Source organism: Lycorma delicatula, chromosome 7 (assembly GCF_047948215.1).
Source record: "Lycorma delicatula isolate Av1 chromosome 7, ASM4794821v1, whole genome shotgun sequence".
In the NCBI taxonomy this organism is placed as follows: Eukaryota; Metazoa; Arthropoda; class Insecta; order Hemiptera; family Fulgoridae; genus Lycorma; species Lycorma delicatula.
Window position 1 is genome coordinate 77,235,558 of NC_134461.1, and position 23,429 is coordinate 77,258,986.

Here is a 23,429-nt window from a genome sequence, read left to right on the forward strand (position 1 = left end):
TTCAGGGTATTTTATTAGATGACATGTTCTTATGGGATGATCAATTTAATTTCTTTTGTAGTAAAGTAAAACTTCTATTTTGCTTTCAAGCGCCATCATAAAACAATATGCTTGTCATATTTATTAAATATTTATTTTGCTAACATATATTCCCGTCTAAAGTATAATGTCTTCTCTTAGGCTCCCTCAGAAAGTCAGAATGAATTTTTAAAGTACAAAAATGGTTGACAGATCATTATTTGCTGTGCATAAGTATGAATTGTATAGACCAGTGATTGTCAACCTTTTTAGCACCACAACCCTCAAAAGTAAAAATTATATTAAAAAAATATATTATGACTGTTTCCCAAACCCCACCTACCACAACTCAATGAAACCTTGTAAAGTTATTTAGCTGTGTTGATAGCAACGAGTATGAACATGCACGTTGAAGAATACAAACATGAGCAATTTACAGGTTCCAACTTGATGTGTACATGCTCCTTGTAATTGGTATGCTTGCATAATATTCGCTGTGAGAGTGTCATGTTCAAAAATGCATATGATACTTTTTTTATTTAGGCTTTTAAAAGTACAGTTTCATTGAAAATAATAATAATTTAGGTTTTGATTTTTTAGTGTGTGGTCAAATGTGTAACTGTTTTTTTTCTTTTAATTAAATTTTTATGCAAAATTGTTAAATTTTGTGAAGAAATGAAGTGAGCCATCTACATCCTGTGAATCGTTTGGTAAAAAGACAAGATTGTACAATGACAGTTATTTAAATTATGATTTTACTTCATTTTTTTCATTTCAAAGCCACAGTGCATTGTTTACTTTCAAGTCCTCTCTGATGAAAGCATGAAACTATTAAAATTAATTCGACACTTGGAAATTAAACATCCAAATCTGGCAATCCCTTTCAGAAGGAAATATGTAGTGATGGTGCAAAGGCTAAAATAGTAAAGAACTGTGAATTTCTGCAAAAAATTAAAAGATTGTCTTGTACCAAGGGTGGAATGGACACACTGCTGCCTTCACAGACATGCTCTTCCCAAAAAATATGCCAGAAAATCTCAAATGAATTCTTTTTAAAGCTGTAAAAATGATTAATTTTATTAAAAGTCGACCGTCACAGAATTGGCTGTTTCCTAAACTATGCAATGAAATGGGCAACAAAAAAAAACATCTTTTCCATGCAGAAGTCAGATGGTTATCGCAAGGAAAAATGTTAACCCGATTATTGGAATTGCGAAATGAATTAATAATATTTTTCCAGGACAGCAATTATCAATGTTTTTACAGAATGATAAGTATATGTTGCTGTTGGCTTACTTAGCTGATGTATTTTTGCATTTAAATAACTTAAATGTGAATTTACAAGGATGTGATAAAAATTTATTATTGACAGACAAAGTTCATGCTTTTATTAAGAAGCTTGATATCTGGTTTATTTGCCTTCAAAGCAAAACTTTTGTTATGATTCTGCTCACTTCTGATTATATTGAGAAAAATTTGGATGACCACCACAGTTGGGGTAGCATGATGATACATTTGCATGAGCTAAAAATTCAGTTGGCGAAGTATTTCCTAGAAGATAAAAATTATTTCTTGAAGAGATGGGTACTGAATCCATTTAGTGAAAACATTATTGCTGCTACCAAATTGCCAGTTGAGATTCACAAGTAGCTCATCAAAATGTCTGCTGATAAAACGTTAGAGCTACAATTCACATCTGAAGATTTAGATACATTTTGGCTTACTCGTCGAAGTGAATATGGAAATTTAGTAATAGTAACATTGAAAATATTAATCTCTTTCAGAAGGAATATAATAATCCCTTTAATGTTAATTCCTTTTAGAAATGTCTTAGCTCTGTGAAAAGGGGTTTTCATCTATGGTTCTGCAAAAAACTAAATACAGGAATCATCTTTTATCACTTGAAAACAATTTGCTTTTGTGTGTTTCTAACATAGATTCATATATGGAGAACCTTTTAAATGAAAATCTAATGCAACCATCTCATTAATTTATTTCTTTACATGTGCACTTATAAATGTTAGTAAAATGTTTATAATAAATTATTTTTTTTGTCATAAAATTTCATTATTGTTTACTTGTAAAGTGGTAGGCAAATTTTGTGATCCCCAGGTTGAAAAACGATGGTGTAAACCAATATTTAGAAAATTAAATATTTTTAAATTATCCTTAAGTTTTTATTTATGAATATGTTGTTTTTGTTAAAAAAAAATCCACCACCTACCAAACTAGACAACAAAATTGTTTTCATAAAACTCAACATAGTATTACAACTTACAAGTAAGGGTCATAATTTGTTTCTGTTGCCATACGTAATAAATTACTGAACCATTTGAAAAATCTTCCCACCATTTATTAAAATACAATTAAAAGATATTCTTTTGTGAACAATGTTACTTTGTCAATAAATTTTTAAATAATAAAATTTAAAAGAAATAAACGCTAATATTTCTGCATCCCATTTAATTTATTCATAAATATGTGCTTAAAATAATTTTCAATAGTGCCATCTGAATTGTGAATTATTTCGTAGTAATTTTTTATGTTTAATGTATTTATCTTAACATTATTTCATGTATTTATAATAAAATAACTAATATTTTACTTACTGATTTTTTGTCTTTAATTGTTGTCTTGAGATTTATAATTTATATTATAATGATGTGATTAATAATGTATTATTATCTATTAATCAGAATGAAATATTTGTTTATTTATTTAATAAAAATAAAAGGAGTAGACTCTATTTTTTTCTGTACAGTAAAAATCTATTTATTAATACTACTAATGATAATTGTACTGTAATGCACTGATAATAAATGTTTAAAAAAATCTGTTTTAATTATTTAATTTGTTTAAATTACTTAACTTCTTACTTAAATGTCAAATATAATTATTGTCATTTTTAAAATAAAAACAACCTTTTTTGTTACTTTATTATTGATAAATATTTATTTTGAAAAGAAAATAGATAATGTAAAAAAAAGCTGGCTACCCGAGGGCTTACCTTATCACATTACTTAGGTGTCAAATGTAGTAGAACATAGAAAAGTATGCACCTAACGTAAAAAATTATTCTACTGTTAGAGTGAAATCTTTATATATGAGATCCTGATAATCATATCTCCTCACTTTCTTGATCAATTGTAACCAAAATTAATGGGATCAAACAACCCATATTCAAAAGTCATCATACAAAATTTCATAAGTCAAGCAAAATGATAACTGATGAAAAAAGCAAAAACATTGGCTTATTATCTTCCATTTTAGAATGAAGCCAGCCAAATACATAAGCAAAGTGACATACTAATGTAATAAAATCATTTAATTAGTACAAGAATGTGAATTTGAATCCAGAAATGACAAAAAAGAAAAAAGTTTTTTTGCCCCACGGCCCTTTACAGGGTTTGAAAAAGATAAAACAATTAATTGTTTTTACATAATTAATATGTAATATTTATGCATATGTAACTTATACAAATCCTTCCAGAATTTTTCAGTTCTAAAATTGTGGTTTTTGTTTAGAGGGAGTCATGAATGCCAAAAACTGCAGAAACTCTGACATGAAAAATTTTACCCAATTAGTCGTAATTTCACTTTCACAGTATAACTACTATATAGTTGGAAAAGTTAATAGTTATTTCTTTAATAGTTGCTTCTTTTTCATTACAATCTCTCTGTCTACACATGTGCATGTCAAGTGGAGAATCGTCATTGAATTATATTAAATGCAGTTTTGTACATACTTATTTATAAAGATAAAAAATAGTTTATTATTATTTTTAAGCGTATTGATTAGATACTATTTTCAGCTTGATTAACTTGTAAGTTCTGTCAATGAAACACTGCGTTGTTTTATAACAGATGGAGTGTGTTAATTTGTTGCTTTACTTTTTCTGTTCCAGTCGTTTTTAAGACTATAACATATGTAAAGCACCTGTTGTATTAGTTAATTTCTCTAAAGTTGATGTCCATTATACTGAGTCTCTGTGATGAAGAGAGTGAAACTGTTAACTATAGTGTTGTCTGTCACCTCCAGCCTCACTTATTTTAGGCAACAGAGCATTCAGCTTAATCAAGAATGCAATGAGAAACCTTTCAATCTTCAGTTTCATTAGTTAGGCTGGCTTGAGATGCTTGTTATTTTTAATAATGCTATCTCCATTTTTAGGAGTAACTTGTAACAATTTTAGATCTCTTATCCTTGCTACAGATATGGCAATTAACTTGAAGACTAAAGATAAACAACTTTTTCTGAAAGTGAAATTTCACATAAAAATGGGTAAATAGATATATTTAATTGGTATATTTAGTCTTTTTTGTGAAAAATGTTAAAAAAACTCAGAACTTATAAAAACGTATAAAAAAATATGTTATGATGCTTGACTGTTTTTAATTTAATACATTTCTTTCACAAAACTTTTGTAGCTATGTGTTTGATATGTACATTTCTTATAATACTGTATACTGAATTTTTATGAATGGTGTTGAGTGTATGTTTGTGTTACAGTATAAAGAAAAACCTTTTGTTTCAGTAAAGCTATCTTCATATTTATTTCAAATACTGGTGCTGAAGTTATTTCTAAGAAAACATTAGAGTACATTAATATTGGGACTGATCGTAATCAATTCAAGCTTAGTGATTTTGAAACAGATATAAAGGATGTGGCATTTAGTGAAGGTAATTTTTTTTAATTGATATTTTTAAACAAAATATCTGTTCCGTTATTATTTTATTTTTCTGTATAAAGCATATTATAGAGAAATTAGGAGAAGTTTAATTGTATGTATTATGGCTAGTCTGGTGCTTTGACCCATGCAAGGCCATAAATTTAGGAGGCTCCTTCTGTGATCAGCCAGCATCTACAACTGGCTGTTCACCTTTGTGTTAAATCTGATTCAAGCGTTTGTTATTAAAGGAATATAATATCGCCAGTGGAGACCAAGATGCTTGATTCATGCGTCCTTTGGGAAGGCATGTTGGAGCTTGATTTACCTTAGAATTCTAGAGGGTAATTGGCTACCCTCCAATGGGATTACATGGAACATGTCACTCAGACTGATGATATTCACCTTACAAAGAACATCTATTATTATTGACTGATCAAAGTATAAACAATTGAGTACCTATTGTGTAGGACAGTGACACTTAGAAGGGCCAAGGCCCTAAGTTTGTAGTAGAAACTATTAAGTTGGTATAAAAATAAATGTTATAAATTAGGTCAATTTCAGATTGTTGTTACATGATGTAACAAGTGAAACTGTTTCATATTTTTCTTGAATAAAATAAGATGATTGAATGTATCTGAAAAAAAAATGGTAGCTTCATTTTTTCACTACGTGCAATTTAGAGAAGTTTGTCTACTTTTTATTGATTTTACATGATTGTCAAAAGAAATCAACTGATAAATCTCATTGTGTAATTTTCATTGAAATGTTTGTCTTCTTACAATAAGTTGTTTGACAATGTAAATTTCATATTTTCAGCATAATTATGAGATATGAATAAAGGTTAAATTGATATTGAAATAAAAATTTAATGTTGTTTAATGCATATTTAAATATAATAGTCAATGCATGTATGTTATGTACTTCTAACCTGTTTTCTTATATATTATCTCTATATTATAGGAATAAGAAGAATTCTCAGATGACATCTAATTTATTTAAGAAAGATTTCATGTGTAATTTGTTCTGAATGTTGCTAATTAATTATTTTAAAATTTAAAAAAAAGTAAAAAAAAACTTTTCTCACATTTGGTGTTTTCCCTTGAACATGTCTTAATTATCTTATTTCAGTATAAGAAGTTTTACTGTATTAAATTTTTTAATACATAGGAGTAGGAGGCTGGCTTTACTCAGCCACTAGTGTATGCTTTTATACGATCCCTGAATAGAAAAAAAGTCAAGACAGGTTAGACATCTCATTGCACCCTATTAAACAACCAGCTGCCTCAGTGTCTACTAGAGAGTTTAGAATCCTGCCACATATTGATACAGCACACAGCAGTTGTTATAATTCTCATGGTAACTATCCAAGGTAGAAGGAATGAAAGATGAGAAAAATTGGAGAATAAGGGAAGTGGATGATGAAGTAGAGGAATGTGAATAATAAGCGTAGATCAAAAATGTCATCCTCAAAACTATTGCATACACTTAATTAATGGTGGCTGTTGTTACTTTCTCCTAGCAGAGGTTGTCAAACTTGTGGAGCTCAATTTAAACTAGTTTGCTGACAGTGTTTTTAGTTTCCTATTTGCTATGCATGTCTCTCTGTGGTTGCATATGTGTGAGTAGGGAAGTTTTAAAATATAGTAATTATGTTGTTACTAACTGTGAATTTAGCAGCAGTGATACATTTATTTGTTTTAAAAATATGTTTTATGAAATTCATTAGCTATTAGTTGCTGTGTACAATACTAATACAATAATTAAAAATGTTGTGAAATGTCTTGGAAAGTTTGAATGAATGTGCGTAAAAAGAGTGTTCCTGGCAATCCTTGATTAAAACCAACTAGAAGTTTATTGATGATCAACTTCATAAAACCACAAAGAACTATAATTTCTGTTTAGGAACTGGTGTATCTAGAAATCTTAAAAGAAAACTGATCTTTCACAGTCTGTGTATACTATGTACTCATGGAAGATTTATTCACTGTTTTAAAGGTTTCCATATTTTGAGCGCACATGGAAAGACGTGGTCTCAATCACTCAAAGGCAACAAACACACAATGAACAACAAGAAAAAACCAGAGACACCTTCTCATTTCAAGGTCCTCAATCTTGTGAAAGCAAACTTTTATGATACAGGGATTGCCAGTGATGGCAGAAAACATTACTAAGTGCACAGAATACAAACTCTTAACATATAGTTGTATTTATATGCGTGTATGGTTTTTTCTAAATGCACTTTGTATTAATAAAATTATTGAACCATAAAATCAAAATTGTAATATGTAAAATATAATTCTCCTTAAGAAATCATGAAATGATGCCTTAGTGTGAGACATCAATCAAATTTTATTATTTAATAATTTGTACGTATTAGTAAGCTCCTGTGTAGTGTGCTGTATTGTACTGTCTTGTTTATTGTGTTTGTTATGTCTTGTTTATAATAAATCACATGATTTATTGATTTTTTAGTTATTTAAATTCTAATAAAGTAGTAAAGTTTTGATTTATTACTTTTAACTACATTATTCTTCTGTTTGTTCACAAAATAAATATAAAAAATTAGTATTAGATAAATTTTTTTAACAGTAACTTATATTACTAATCATCAGTTTGTTAGTTTATTTAATTATTATAACTATATTATTCATAAAGGTTAAACAGTATAATTGTAGAATGATATTCATTTTGTTTCTAATTTAAAAAAACTAAATACAGTTTAATTTTAGCCTGTGGTAATGAAACAATTAGGCTTTTAAAATAAACATCTGCTTCACATTCAGTGTAAAAATTTACCTTCTGACTGATAGTTAAAGCTTATTGTATTTAAATTAAAAAAAAGTATCTGAAAATCTTTTTTTAAATCTCACTGAAGAAGCAAATTACAGTATTTCATAAATTTAGTAAAATATATAATATATATTGAGAGAAAAATTATAATATTGTCCTTCAGACTTCTTAAACATCTGTTCTTGTTTTATTGATCACTAGCAAACCTAAGTACTTTATTTTAATGCAGTAGTGGCCATTAACTATGGCCACACACATAGAAGTAGTAAATATTATTCCCCAATAAAATTTATTCAACATAATAGATTGAAAATTAAATTTTGATTACGGTTTTTGTAGATTAAATATCATTTGGAAATTGTTTGATGGGGGTTTGCTTTGCATTAATATTTCATGTTAAGAGCTAGAATATACTTCAGTCATGTTTTATAATTAACTTCCGATGCAAGTTTTATCAAAATTGTTTTGTAATAAGCAACAAATTTAATGAAATAGTGAAAAATGAAAACTAGAAATAGTTCAAAGTGAAATACAAATGAGTTAGTTTATATCAGGTTTTTTTTTAAAGCTAATACATGAAAAGTTCCTTATTGGTGGTCATACGTATGCAAAAGTTTAATTTCATTCATAATTTATTAATTTTCTCAGTTATTAGTTTTATACTAATTGCAAGAACAATTAGATTTTGTTATTTGTAAGGCCCTGGAGAAGCCACAGACAGCCACTGAGAAACCTTGATATTACTGAATTCAACTAGAGTATTGGTTAGAATAAAAAAATATTTAAACTCTTATTAATTGAAGGCCGTAAATTTTAACTAATTTCTCTTGGGTTGGAAGAAGGTTTCTGATCTCTCTGATGTGATTGATGTCTTTATGTGGCCTTAAAAAATTATGTAATTTGAAAGCAAAGTGTAAATATAACATTTTTTTTTTTTGTTGATAAAGGGTTTAATAGCACTTGGTTGGACATTGGAGCTCAACCTTTAATTATAATAAAGTTTTTATTGGCCCTCAGAAACATAACACTTACAAAGAAACCAATTTAATATTACTCCTATAGTTTAGTTTTATATTTAAGGAAGCTAGATTTTTTGGGGAGTAAAGGACTAAACTTTGTGCATATCATTATTTTTTAAACTTTTTTCATAAGTAGAACACATTTATAAAATGAAATTCTGCAGTATTTAAAATCATGGTAATGATGAGGGACATAAAATCATTTTCTTAATTTTGCTGTGAAGGTAAAACACATTTTGATAAAAGTTTAGATATTACAATATTTCAATTTTTTTATTGAAGGGGGATTTTTTAATAGATATGAAACCTTAGGGGACTAAAAAGATACTCAAAAGTGCTATGTAGCATTACTCAACTTTGTACTGATTACCAGTAATCAGTCTGGATTATGTCAGGAAATTTATAATTTGTAACCTTTTATGAGTTTAACCATCAAGACAATGCCACCAAGACTTTGATTAGGTGCAGTCCTTTTCTATTTGATTATCTGTTACCCAACTCTCAGCCTTTCCCTATTCATCCTTTTTCTTTGGATAAATAATGTGGGAATTATGTAAGCTGCTGTTCTTACTGTCCGTTTATGACATCTTTTAATAAACACTAGAGCTGCTTGCCGGTTCTTTATTGAAGCTCAGTAGGATAGCAGCTCTGCCTGTAGAATTGCAAACATTCATTTTCCAGGGGGTATTTATAATATCCATGGAAAAACTCAAAATGTGCTTGTTAGTTAAAGCCAGGCTCCTAATCCTCAAAATTTAAATCTAGGCAAGATATTGTCTAGCGCTACTGCACCCTTATTGGAAATTGCTTATTTCATTTCCATTCTAGTTTTCAAAATTGAAGAAACCTACAGCAGCATGCAAATTAATCCAAACACAGGGAATTTGTTGTTTATTTCTGTATTGTGGCTCTACTGCTTGATCCCAGCCATTCTTTAAGTTGTAATATGAAGTTATCCCTAATTTAGCAATTTTCATATTATAAATAGTGTTTTGTAAAAGTTTATTTCATTTTTATTAAAAAATGATTTTTTCTTATTTTTTGTTCTGTGTGTCTTGTATATATAATAATGAACCTAACTCCAACAAAGCATTCAAAAATTGTTTCTCTTTCTGAACATACCTGTATGACTCAATAACAAATAGCTTCTGAGTTTGGAGAAGGGACAGTGAATGCTATTTTAAAATAATTTGAGGAAACTGGTTCTATTTCACCTCAAAGGAAAGGCAAATGTATCCGTAAAAGAAAAACTACTCCAACACAGATAGGGTTATTAGTGAGAAAAAGTAAACTTGATCCAAAATTATCTGCTGTGGACTTAAATCAAAAAATTAACAGCCGTTGTAACAAATTTACATGTAACAACTGTTAGATGCTGATTTCTTGCAACTGGACAGAAAGCTTATCGGCCAGCTAAAAAGCAGTTTTTGTATAAAAACATTTTATGGGCCAAAGCACTTGCTAACTGGACCAAAAGACTTAACGACTGGAAAAATGTTATATTTTCTGACATCACATTTTTATGTTCTGGGCAAAGGGTCCCATATGTAGAAAAGCATCAAATGAAAAAACATCACAGGATCATATCCAACAATCATTTAAACATCCCTTAAAAAAATGTTTTGGGGTTGTTTCACATTTGAAGGCTATCCAGTATTGATGAATATATCGAGATTCTGAGGAAAGGGTTGTGACACAACTTAAAAAAAATTCCCACAAGGCAACAGAGTGTTCCAACAAGATTTGGTCCCGTGCCATATTGCCAAAAAAAGTGGTAAAGTTTTTGAAGAATGAAACATTAATGTGCTCCCATGACCAAGCAACTCCCCATTTTAAACCCAGTTGAAAATCTTTGGACAATACTCAAAAAAACAACTGTAAAAAATGAATTTTACCACTATAATCTACCTCATTAAAGCAATAATATCAGTATGGTTTCATGATGAAAAAATAAAAAATGTACATTAGATGAATCAATACCAAAGTGTTACGTGAAGTGATTAAGAATAAAGGAGGATATATTAATTACTTGATATTTCCAAATTGTACAGGTATGATTTTTTTTTTATTAAGTTGCTTTTTGTTAAATAACATCTGTGTTTGGATTAATTTGCATGTTACTGTATATATTGAATGATTTCTGAATGTTATTGATTTGTGGCTTTGCATTCAAATCATTAAATTAATTTAATTGCTTCAGGTGGATTGAAAGATAGTGATCTGATAAAATATTCTCTAGTGGACCACTTTGTACCATTTTTACCATTAGAACATAAACATGTAGTTAAATGTATTGAAGCTGAACTTCACAGAATTAAGAAGGAATTTCTAGCTTCACAAAAGTTAATAAAGTAAGTAGATTAAAATTTAGAGATTAATCTGTACTTATACTTTTTTTTAAATATAGGTTTTATTTTAAATATTACATATTATATATTTTCATACTGTTTGTTAGAATCCAATACAGGATATTTAAAATAATTGCATACCAGTTACATCAAATTAAATTAAGAATTAGATTAAAAAATTATTAAAAATAGTTTATATGTTGAAATTAGAGATTTGTAACTTACTTAAGGGTTATGGAGTAAAAAAATCTAATTTTGAAAATATTGAACTTAAAAACTGTAAAAACATTTTATTTGTGTGAATTGTTCATCCAAAGTTGGATGTAGAAATTAAAAAGTCATAATTCTTAAATTATATGCACTGAGCTAGAGAATCTTACCATTACAATTTATTTATTTAATTATGTCATCACAGATTTCCTTCTGTGATGACATAATTTAGTAACTCTTCCAGTATAATTCTGTAATGTCGAGTTTTTATTGAATAAAAGGAGAAATTTCATAATTCTACCAGTAACTTGTTTTTATGTGTATTTATTTCTGCACTTTATTTTACTAGGTTGACAGATTTTGTTGATTTTTTTAAAAATTCTGTACAAGAAATGCATTTACTGATCCTGTTGCAATTTCTGTTTTTTAAATTATCTACACAAAGGATTTTTTAACAAAAAATTAGTGTACATAGACAGTTAGAAGTTTTTATTATTTTTATCATTATTTAATATTGGATTATTATTACATATTGACACTTTAGTCTGATGCTCTTTACAGCAGTTTTGCATTAAAATTCAATTCAGAAAACTTATAAAAAAATATTATGTAATTCCTTATTTCAGAAAAAAATACTATAAAAGTGAATAATAATACTTTTTCATATCCTTTTTAAATGTTTATTTTTACGCCAACTTCAAAAAACAAAATTTAAAGAATTGAATAAGTATTACTTGAGCAAAAGTTTTCAAAGCTAAAATACTCTTCATACTCAGTACTGTTATGGAACTCTTAATTGTATTTTCTTTTTTTTTACTGAAATTCTCTCTTTAAGCTTATATATTTGGTGACATTTGATGCAGTTTTGAACGATTTAATTGAGAGGTTATTCAAAATGATAACCAAAAAAATGAGGTTATCCAAAATTTTAATTTTTTAACTTGTCTTATGAAGTGACAGATAATTGTAATAAATCATTTCATACTGTAATGTAATCATTAATTAAAATTGGTGCATTTATCTAGAGCTATACTAATAAAAACATACATGTCATCTAAGCATGTTATCTTCTTCTTAATGTAGTTTGTTGACACTAATTTTAATCAATCATTAATAATTTGTAAATAATGAATGAATTGTATTGAAAACATATCTATATGATTGGTTTGTTTCAGAGATGTAATTAAAGAAGCAATTACATTTGGGCCAGAGCCTGATAATAAATTTTCACAAGTCGGTTGTAAAAGAGTACCACAAAAATTAAACCTTTTAATTTATGATGCAGAATCAAGTGATTATCAATATAACATGAAATCTTTTAGTCATGAAGATCTATAAAATGCACTAAAAGCTGAAAATGAGATTTTGACGTGGTATAACAGTTGATTAACTATTAAATTAGATTATTATAATTCATACTAAATGTACAGTAGTTTTATTTTTATACTGGAATAATCTGTAACATAATAATTATATAGAAGATATTCTGTTGAACTTCAGTTACATTTACTGTATTCAGTTACTAGTTATTGAAATATTACCTGTAAAGGCAGCTGAACCAATGAATTTCCTCAATTATTTTTCTTTAATTAAAATTCAGCATCACACAATATTAAATCACCAAAGAAGTATAAATATAATTCAAATGTTATTAATAGAATTGATCTTAAAAAAAACAGTTTTTTTACACCTGCCTTTCTTCCTGAGAAAGTCATCTGAGATAATGGATTTTGAATTTTGTTTTTTTAAAATTACCTTGTTTAGTACTTTTTTCTATAAAACTGTTTGCATGTTATATTGGCATCAAATTGGATTAAAAAAAAAAAAGTATTTTATTTTCATTGTTTTTAAATAATTTACCAGTAACTTATGTCACTATTTTATTTCAGTTGAAATAAAATTTGTACTGAAATTTGTACAAATAATTAAGTTAACTATTTTATAAGGATTTTGGTTTTTTGTTGGTCATTGTTCACTTCTGCAGATAGACCTAATCTATATTTCACTTTGCATCTAATTGTAAAACATATTTATCTGAGGTTACCTACAACTCTAAAACTTAAATCTAGTAAAATATACTTTTGAACTGGATGCAAGGTGATATATTCATTAACTTATTAATTAGTTTACCAGTAAATATTGCCTGCATAGAATAACTCTTAAACACTAAATGTAATCAAATTAATGGGAAAACAGCTACTTTTTCATGTCAATTTATTAACGTCTTGTTATAAACAAAAGGTTAGTTTATATAACATTGATTTTTATTGTTAAATGTTAATCAAAGTTGGTAAGCGTTTAAATTGATTTCAAATTTACATTTGTGTCAACTTTAAGTAGGAAAATATTCAAAGTTGTAAAAAAGTAGATATAATAATAAACAATTTAGACCATTCATTCTAAATTGCTTGTATTATAATAGACATATTTTCATATTAGAAAGTACACTTTGTCTACAATTAGAAAAATGATTCTCAGTTTTCAGCCTCTCTGAATAATAGAGTCCTCTGTTATTAATATTAGGAAATATTCAGAGGTAAAGTAATTGATTGTATCTTAATCATAGTCAAATATTAAAAAATAAGAAGAAAAATAATAGTTTTTTACCCAAAGTATTTTTGTGTCAGTGTTACATTAAACGATTTTGTGTCAAATTCATCCATATATTTCAGCTGTGATATATATTTTGATAAAAAATTTAAGGACAGAAATGTCTGAATCAATTCCCACAGTTACATGATATTGCAACTCCTCATCTAATTGTGTAAAATGTCAAAAAAACAGAAAATTTGTTGCTAAATTAAATAAGTGCTAAGGCACTTATTTTGAATAACTGGAAATTGGTACCTTTGAACTTTTCCTTTTAACAAATATATGCTTATATTAATTACTTATCCCCAATATTGCATTTGTAAATTACTAGTATATTATTTGCATTCCCTTCTCAGTGGTTGATGCTATATTGTATTCTCAGCAATGTGTTAATGTTTACTAACATTTTATTAATGAATTTAATATTATTCACGTAAAAAGATATTATTTTAATGCCAATTAATTGATTTGACAGCTCCAATTAATTTAACTATTGCTGAATTATTTGTTATTTCTTGTTCTGCAATCATAGATGTTAATATAGTTAATCATAAATGACTTAAATATAAATCGGAATTTAATTTTAATTTAGTTTTTGGTGAAAACAATTTCCCAGCAAGCATTTTTTTTTTTAATGTAAAATTGTTCTTACTATTCTGAATGAGTTATGCATAATACTGTACTTACTCATATGATTTACATTTTTTAAACTATTTTCATTAAGAAAAGTCCAAAGTGCATAAATTATGTGAAGAATTTTATATGGGTTTTACAAAGATTCTCTTCAAAATTAATAACTAATTAAATGTACATAATTTTTTTTTTCAAAAAAATGTTTACACCTTAAAATTTTGATATATTTAAATTTTAAAAATAATTTTGATTTCATTTTAAGAATTATTGTTTTTAATAATTTTAATTCAGTCAACATCATGGCATGTGAGTTCCTTAAATTAACTAAAATTTCAGATTAATTTCATTCCTTACAATTGAATTTTTACTTTCTAAAAAATTTAATGATAGAAACTCAACAAACAGTATCACCATTACTGGAAGGTTTATCTTCCACGTCTATTTAAAATTTGTTCTCTGTTAGCTGACACTTATCAATCTTGGTTCTATCAAATACATTTGAGATACAAGTCTTTTTCTGACTTCTTTTGTTTATTGTTGTATTCATGGTATTTTGAAAAAATCACTTTCAGTTAACATCGCCAGTTTATGATAGGTTTCATTAGATCAATTTATTCATATGATCCTCCCTTGGTATTCTTTGACAAAGAAATTTATTCATTTTAGTGAAAGGTTATTTAATTTAATAAATGATGTAAGCTACCCTGTAGTTTCTTCAAAATTTATGATGAAAATATTTGAAGTTCTGGTTATCATTAAAATTTACCAAATAAACACTTTTTAGTTATGTCATTAGCTTTGCATCACAATAGTTATAGTCTTAAATACAGATTAAAACTTTTTTTCTATCTCAGGATGTTTTCCATCTTTTAGCCTCATAAAATTTGTTTTTCATTAATGGCACTAAGGAGAGCATTCTTTTGATTTCATGGATAATGGATATGGCTCTTCCTTGATATTCTCTTCCATCATTAGATTTGGGATCCTCTTCTGCTAATTTATGTTTCAGGAATTTGCAGATTATTGTACTTAGACTTACTTGATCCATTTTTTTCAATAATTTAACCACTTATACCTGATGCAGCCACTGATAAGGATTAGAGTAATGTGACATATTTTAAAACATTGTTGGCCTGTTTTTTTTTGGAACAATAGACAACAGAACAGAACTAGACTTCACTTCTGTTAATAGGGAAAACCAGCCATTAAAATTTTGTTTACCTGAGAAAGTATGTACAATTTAAATTACATGCTTTATACACAATAGTCTACATTGATATTTATTAAAAATCTATAAAAAAATATAGGGTATGTAAGTTGAGTAAACACAAAATTATGAAAGATCAACCTGAATTTAGTAACATTGTTTTATTTCAGTTATGTGTAATGCTGTATTTTTAGAATTTTTTTACTATTTACATAATCTAATATGAAAATTGTTTTACTGGAATTAATTTATTATGGATTTTGTTTAATCTAAGTTAAAAATATTAATTATAAGTAGTTTAGTATTCTAGTCAATGAAATAAATTTGTTCTGCTTTTTTAAATTATTGAAAAATATTTTTTTTTGTGTAGAACTGATTAATTGTAACTTAAGTTCTATGTAAAAAAAAAATTATTAACTTTTTTTAACAGTAATTTACTTCTTCAGATTTTATTTAATATGCACTCTTTATTTTAATTTGTTATTACAATTATTAAAAAAAAAATATTAATAAATATATAATGATTTTTTTAATTTTATAAACCTGTGTAAACGTATTATGTTAAGAAATTTACTCTGCTATTGTTCACAATGATCAGTGGTAAAAATTATAAAAAGATACTATTTCTTAATGGCAAACCAAATCAAATTCACTTAAAGCTAACAGTTTTTAAAATTTATATCTGACCTTTCTGTAATTTTTGCTGCCATCTTCAGTGTTATTGGTATTTTTATTTTTGCACTTTCTTTATTGTTGTGAATTGTAATATTTCTTTTTTTTATGGAACATTTGAAAATTATTACTTATTGAAAAAAAAAACATGTTTATTGGTTTCTGTTAGTAATGTTGATTGCTTACAAGTCATCCCATTTCTTGTAAAGGTTATATAGACTAGCATTGCTAAAATGTTTAATTGTTTTTAATAATATAGCAATAAGGTAATTTTGAAGGAAAGGAAAAAATGTAATATCAGTTTTACAAAAAATCAATACTTACAACAGATGGTCAGAAAATATTCTTGTTCTGTTTAATTCAAACTTTAAAGTACTTATAAATATAAAAATATCATAAAGTAAAGCTAATTTTTATGTGCTTAAAAAAATACTTTTATATAAGCTAACTTAGTATTTAATCTGTTTAAATTATCCATTAATTAATTCAGTTTTCCTTTGGTCCCTTGAATTTTTATTAAACAGAATGTAAAAAACTCCTGATTATTTGAAGTTGACTAGAACAAAGTGCAGAGTATGTTCAAAAATAATATTTTAATGAAGGGTTTCTTCCATGGCATAGTTATCTATTGTGATAGTAATTTGTTCAAAAACAATCATAAGTATAAGCAATACACTTATTACCTGACCAATAGTATGTATTAGTAACCAAGTGACCTGACCAATGTCACAAATTAGTGACCAATGTAATGTATTAGATACATTTGGCCAATTTTATAACCTTTCTAGAATGAAGCTTCTAATCATAATGCCTACACGTGCCACATAGATTTGGAAAATTTCTAACTTAAATATTGTCATTTAATGTAGCAACTGATATAAAATATACTCTTCAATATTCTGTAGTCATTCACACGTTTAAAATACCCTTTGTTCATTTATTTGGAAATAAAACATTAAATTTTCATGTTTTGTTAATTCCTTCAAGAGTTTGTAAGGATGCACTATGAGAAGAGTTAATTGGTTGATTGTTTGTAAATTAATAAAGTTGAATTGTTATGTCTAACTACGTAGTAATGTGTTTGGAAATGAATTAATTTTTTCCCACTCAAAGCACTTTGCTTTTTTCTGTTTACTATGCATATGTAAGCAGAAGTTAATTTAATGAATGCAATTTTTATTTTTCATAGAATATAATGGTATGTAATTATACTATTGTTACTATTAAGATATTAATCTTACCACTAACGATTTAAGAAAAATTTTTTTTTAAAAGTAACAATTAAAGCAAGCATATAAATTAAAAGAATTATAAAAATAGCTTTATATAAATCTAAAATGTAATGCTATAGAAAAAATTGTTTCTTACTGAAACATCAATTTGTTATGCTCAATAAAGGTTAAGTAATAATTTAACACATAAATTAATCTATTCTGATCAGTTCATAATAATAAATTATTTAAATCATGTCATTATAAGGTAAATTATATACTACGTAAAAACAAATAAGATAAAATATAGATGTGATTAAAGTTAATAATTATTTAAATACACGCATGAAATAATTTTAAGGTAATTAAGTATATTAAATATAAAAAAATTACTAAAAAATAATTTACAGTTCAGAAGCTGCTATTGAAAATTATTTTAAGCCCATATTTGTATTTATACTGAACAGAATGCAGATAAATGTTTCTTTTTAATTAGTATTATTTAAAAATCCCTTAACAGAGTAATACTATTTCCATAAAAGAAAAATTTTAACTGTGTTTTAAATAAATCTGTGGTAAGATTTTTCAAATGGTTCAGCGTTTCATTAAAAGTGGCAGTGGAAGCATAATAAACCCTTTTCTCATAAGCTGTGTTGTGTTGAATTATTCAAAAATAGTTTCATTGCTTGGTAAAAGTTATTATTTTTTTTTTAAGTATAAGAGACAACTTTTTTTGGAAAACTGCACATTTATAAATACAAACACAAGGATAAGTAACATATTTCATTTTCTATATATCGCTTTAAAATTTATACTTGTAGGTGTTAGATAATAATCTGACTGGCCATTTTCTTACCTTAAAAATTCATTCTGACTTTTTGAGTCAGAGGCCCTAAGGGATGTCATTATACTTTCAGTGGTAATATATGCAAACAGAATAAATATTTAATATTGATGACACGCTGAGTGTTTTAAGATACTTCAAAGCGAAACATTATGATTTGATTTTAATTTCTTTTACAACAAAATCAAATCATAATCATCATATGAGAATTTGTCAAGTCATAGAACATCCAGAAATTTTACTTTATGGGTAATAAAAATATGATCATTATTATCAATGTTATGTCTACCTAAGAAGCACAATACAAGTTTATCCATATTTAAAGCTTTTTGGTTATAATTCATCCAACATAATTTTTAACTGGTATTGTAGAACTTGTTAAATAATTATCTTTAGATATAGGTGCAATTGTGTCATCTGCAAAGAGGGTTACAATGAGCGACTCAAAATTTTAAGATAGGTCATAAATAAATAATAAGAAACAATTAAGAATGGATTCTGTAACTTGAAGCAAGGACCTAAAAATAAAAATACTTATCTCTCCACTTTTTAACTTCCCAATTTATGTTTAAATATTTGATGAACCCTGATGTGGCAACCGTTATTTACACTCTTTTCAAATAAAATCTGTAATGCAATAAGCTACAAATCCCATTCTAGATTTAGTTATGACAATAACATAAACCAGTGACAAGGGAAACAATAGATATCGTCCAAACTGCAGTAGTGTTTCACACTATGCGCATGCTCTGCTGAGCATGCACATACATGACCTTGACTCAAATAATTTTGTTTACTTTTATGCACAGTTTGTCTACATCAAGTCTAGACTAAAGATGAATAGACTTTATGTTAAATTCCTTTAATTTATGAAAATCTTCCATAATTTAATTTATAAGATCTTCCATTTAATCAAAAGCCTTTTATTGTAATTGAACAGGTAAGATTAAGAAGGGAAAGGTTCCACATAAATGAACTTTTGGAAACTGAAAAAACTCCATAGTAGCCAAACTAAAAGTCAGATGATAACTAACTTAGCCCACCAGGCTGGTTTAGTGGTTAACTCATCATTGCAAATCAGGTGATTTCAAAGTCGAGAGTTCTAAGGTTCAAATCCTAGTAAAGGCAGTTACTTTTATACAAATTGGAATACTAGATCGTGGATACCGATGTTCTTTGGTGTTTGGGTTTCAATTAACCACACGTCTTAGGAACGGTTGACCTGAGACTGTAGAAGACTATACTTCATTTACATTCATACACATCATCCTCTGAAGTGATTACCTTACGGTGGTTCTGGAGGCTAAACAGAAAAAAAGATGCTAACTAACTTGCTATTATAACGTTTTAAATTAAAAGTCACAACCAGGACCGCCTGACTTAGAAATGCTGCGCCAGACTCTATGATGAGACTGGGTGGGGATGTGGGATTTGTCCCCGGCTCCCGCGTGGACCAGAATGAGGATACGTTCCCCTTGTTAGGTGACCTAAATTGGTTGACTTATTTGGGTACAGGTCTGAATTTCTAGGTTAAAACATAATTTTGACGTAAAAACATTTTGATCGTAGCACTGATTTAACTTTAAACTCGTTCGTTTTCTGAGGCATTCACAGTCACGAATGATGCTGTCAAATCTGGATTTGGCGCTTCCGTTTTCGGTTAGTTAGTTTGAGGAAATCATGTTAGGTTGGATATAAAGATGTTCGTTTGAGGCTTACATGAAGGTGAAATTTTACTAATTCAAATGTCTGCCTAGGCATTTACATTGGTGGCATCCTGACCCGAGGCCTGGTTGATACCTGTGGGATGTAATCAGTTAGAGGGTCTAAAGACGAACTCCGGTAAAACCCCTCAGGGCTCGGAATGGAAGGGGTGGTGTGGCAATCAGTAACGTCACAAGGTGGGTGTCTTCCCCATACGGGGTTGGGATGAGATGTGAACATCAAATACTTGTACGTAATTATTTTAAAAGGCTGTTTAGTGTGAATGCTCACACAAGTCAGTTAGAAAAATGTTGGCCACCAGTCTTTGAAGTTCAAAATTAGTTCATTCAATACTGTTTTTATATCAACAGAAGCTTTCTTGGTTTTTTTCATTGCTAATCATGCTTGGTATTTGGGAGGGTAATCAATCCTACTGTGGCAGTGAATCACTTGTTCAATCACACAAAGTTTCGGGCACAGGGGAGAAACTATAATCTCTAATAGGAAAAAAACATCGCACCTCATTAAATCGCTTGGTGATGGTAAGGGACATGACAAATTTAACCCAAGTGTGACTCTTGGTTTGCCGGGGCATGAGTCACTGAAAATGTAGTTTTGACTTCAGATCAACACTGTTATTAATATAGTCATTCAATAAAGTACACATCTCATTTGCTCCTTTTTTGCCATTCCTTCACGGTAGGTGTACACTGTGGCTTCTTTATTTCCTAAACTATGAACACAGAACACATAATGCCATTGTTTTCTGAGGTAAAACATCTCTAGAATGAACGGACATGCACGGCAAAGGAAGAGTTTGCGTAAAGTCAAAGCAGATTCCATGAACATCATTCTTATTACCACATAGTTCTGTTACTTCTTTGACTTTTTTGTACAACTTACGTGTCCTCTGTTTATGGACCATCAGTTCAGCTACAGCAGTTCGTTTTGCATTGTCATTTAAACTAGAGAATTTCATTTTTATATTTAATTCTTCACATATCTACTTGAGGCTTATTGAATTGGTACCCACAACTTTCCTTGTAATAAGTTATAAAATGCGTCTAGCCGCCAGCCTCTAGGTGTGTGACAGGTGTTGAAGAATAATAAGTTTTTTTTTGGGAAAGACTAAATATGTTCATTCACCTTTATTAAAACATCGTCAGAAAGTTTTTGGTAGTTACCACATTTTCCCCTCATGTCCATAAGTTGCCCTTTGCTAATAAAACATTTCATTAGATATTGAATGTAAGCTCATAAAAGCCATCTGGCAAACTTCTGCGGTTGAATTGAATCTTTCATTGTAAAATAACTGAATGATTAAGTGAACTGTTTTGAATCAGGCCAGGTACACCAATGCCGTTCAACAGCGTGTCAGTCTATTAGGTAAGAATCCTGTTCATTTTTGGGTCTACCAGTATAAAGAGACTTACTTATTTGAACGTTTTGTTCACTAGTAAAGCCAACAGTACACATTTTTCTACATTCACACTTAGGCCCAGTTTTCTTTTGCTCGACTAACCTGCAACAAATTCTTTTTCATTGCAACTTGCTGTTTTCATCATTTCAGTAATATTTTCACAGTCTCTTCTTTTTTTAACAGGACTTTCTTCAGAGATTTTTTAACACACTTGTATTGCAACAATCAGCAATAAAAAAACAACTAATTTAATGATCACAAACAAGTTTACTTCTAAACTTACTTAAGTTTACTTCTTCTTCTGTCAAAATTTCAATAACTTACCAGAACATTATAATTACAAGAATTTTTCCCTTTTTCATCCCAAAAGATGCATTTTAATTTGACAAACAAAATGGCTATTTCAGCTCATTTAGCCAAATAAGTGGAATCTTTCCCTTCTTAAACTCACCCGTTCAATTGTTCATGTTGCATCAGGTGAAGAACCATGAACAGTTGGTTGTTCATGCATCTTAACTCTACCCACTGTTCAGATATATATTATATCACTTCTAATATTTCTCAATACCTCAGAGTTAGTGTTGAGTAGCCAACGCTTTTACTTTTATTTCTTTTAAAAGTAATTTTTGCATTTTGGTATATGAAATTTTAACATTTCAAAAATTAATTAAGTAAACTTGAAACCACGATCGACACAAATACAGTGATTTAATGTTATCAAACTTTTAAGTGCCTCAAATATTTTTATGTTGAAATTTTAACAGTATAATTTATAGGCACAGTAATGAGAAACAGTTTCTAATGTTATTTTAAATAAATATTTTTTTCCCCAGATTTTTTCTTTAATTTTTTGAATGTTATACTTAACAATTTTTCAACTTTTTTAATTTTATAATTTTTTATGTAATCAACACCATAAAAGGGATTAGAACTCTTTATAAAACTATATGATAATTTACTTTGTCACAGTTAATGTCACTAATTTCATTCAAGAAAGAAATTAGTTCAGCTTTTTAATATTTTCTAAGTTGAGTAGTAGAGCAGTAATGGTAATGTGTGACTTTTAGTTACAACAATTACTTCATAATTAAATACATCTTTATTTATGTTAGAAAAACTTTAATACAAAAACCTAAATAATTAATAGTTGTTAATAGATTGTTTTATCCCATTTAAAAATACTTGCCAATTTTGTGATAATGGTTCGGCTTTTACATTAATTATCAACAGCATTAATAATTTAATTATTTTCTTGTAATTAATTAATTTGTTATAAATTGCAAAGATCAACTTTATTGATCCAATATTCTTCAAGATATACTGTTTTTCCATCTACTGTGACAAGATTTTCATTTCAATTTAATTTTCATAAAACTTAAAGATTGTATTGGATTTGGGTTATCTATGAATTCAACTACTGCAAAACTTATTTTTATAAATAAATCATTAACTTAATAACTATAATTAATTAAATGGGATAGTGATATCATCAAATATGTGCGTGCTACCTGAAACTCTGAAAAATACTTTCACTCGATTTTACAGTGCGTTTTATTACTATGCCACTTTTTTCATACTTTACTTTAAAAATTTTAATTTAATTTTATAAATTACTCACCACACCACACTGCAAAAATTTATCACTTCAATCTTTAAAAGTATGATAATTTTTTTCATGATTTAGTTGTGATAGTAATTCATTTACCCAAGCAACCAAAATTAAAAAAATTGCAGAACATTTTAAATAGATTATAAAATTATTAATTTTTTTATAACCTACTGAAAAATTTAATGCACAGTATAAAATAGAACCTTGTAGTGAACACAATTCACTGACTTTTACCAGAATGATTGTGCAACAAAATTATTTAATTTTAATAATGGAAACAAAAAGATGTAGTCTGTTAAATGAATTACATTAAATTTATATTTCAAAATCTAGTAATAGATAATAAGAATTGGTGATTATAATCAATTAGAATATCACAAAATTTTAATTTAAAAAAATAGAATCTTAAGTTAAAAATGTAAACATTGAATTATGAAAACATTATACATATCTGAGAGAAAAGGATTAATAAGAAGATAAA

At 27.7% G+C, this 23,429-nt stretch overlaps 1 protein-coding gene across 2 annotated transcripts in view; it reads left to right on the top strand.

The window, feature by feature from the left end:
* The window catches only part of LOC142328076 (torsin-like protein), a 37,952-nt gene extending 20,648 nt beyond the window's left edge, over nt 1-17,304 (top strand). The window contains exons 4-6 of one of the 2 annotated variants that reach the window (XM_075371558.1): nt 4,554-4,699; nt 10,699-10,849; nt 12,232-17,304. In XM_075371558.1, the coding sequence (XP_075227673.1) occupies nt 4,554-4,699; nt 10,699-10,849; nt 12,232-12,394 (460 nt within the window). In that variant the 3' untranslated portion in view covers nt 12,395-17,304. The remainder of the gene's footprint in view (nt 1-4,553; nt 4,700-10,698; nt 10,850-12,231) is intronic. The other variant, XM_075371557.1, reaches the window with a different exon arrangement.
* The last annotated feature ends 6,125 nt before the right edge of the window (nt 17,305-23,429 follow it).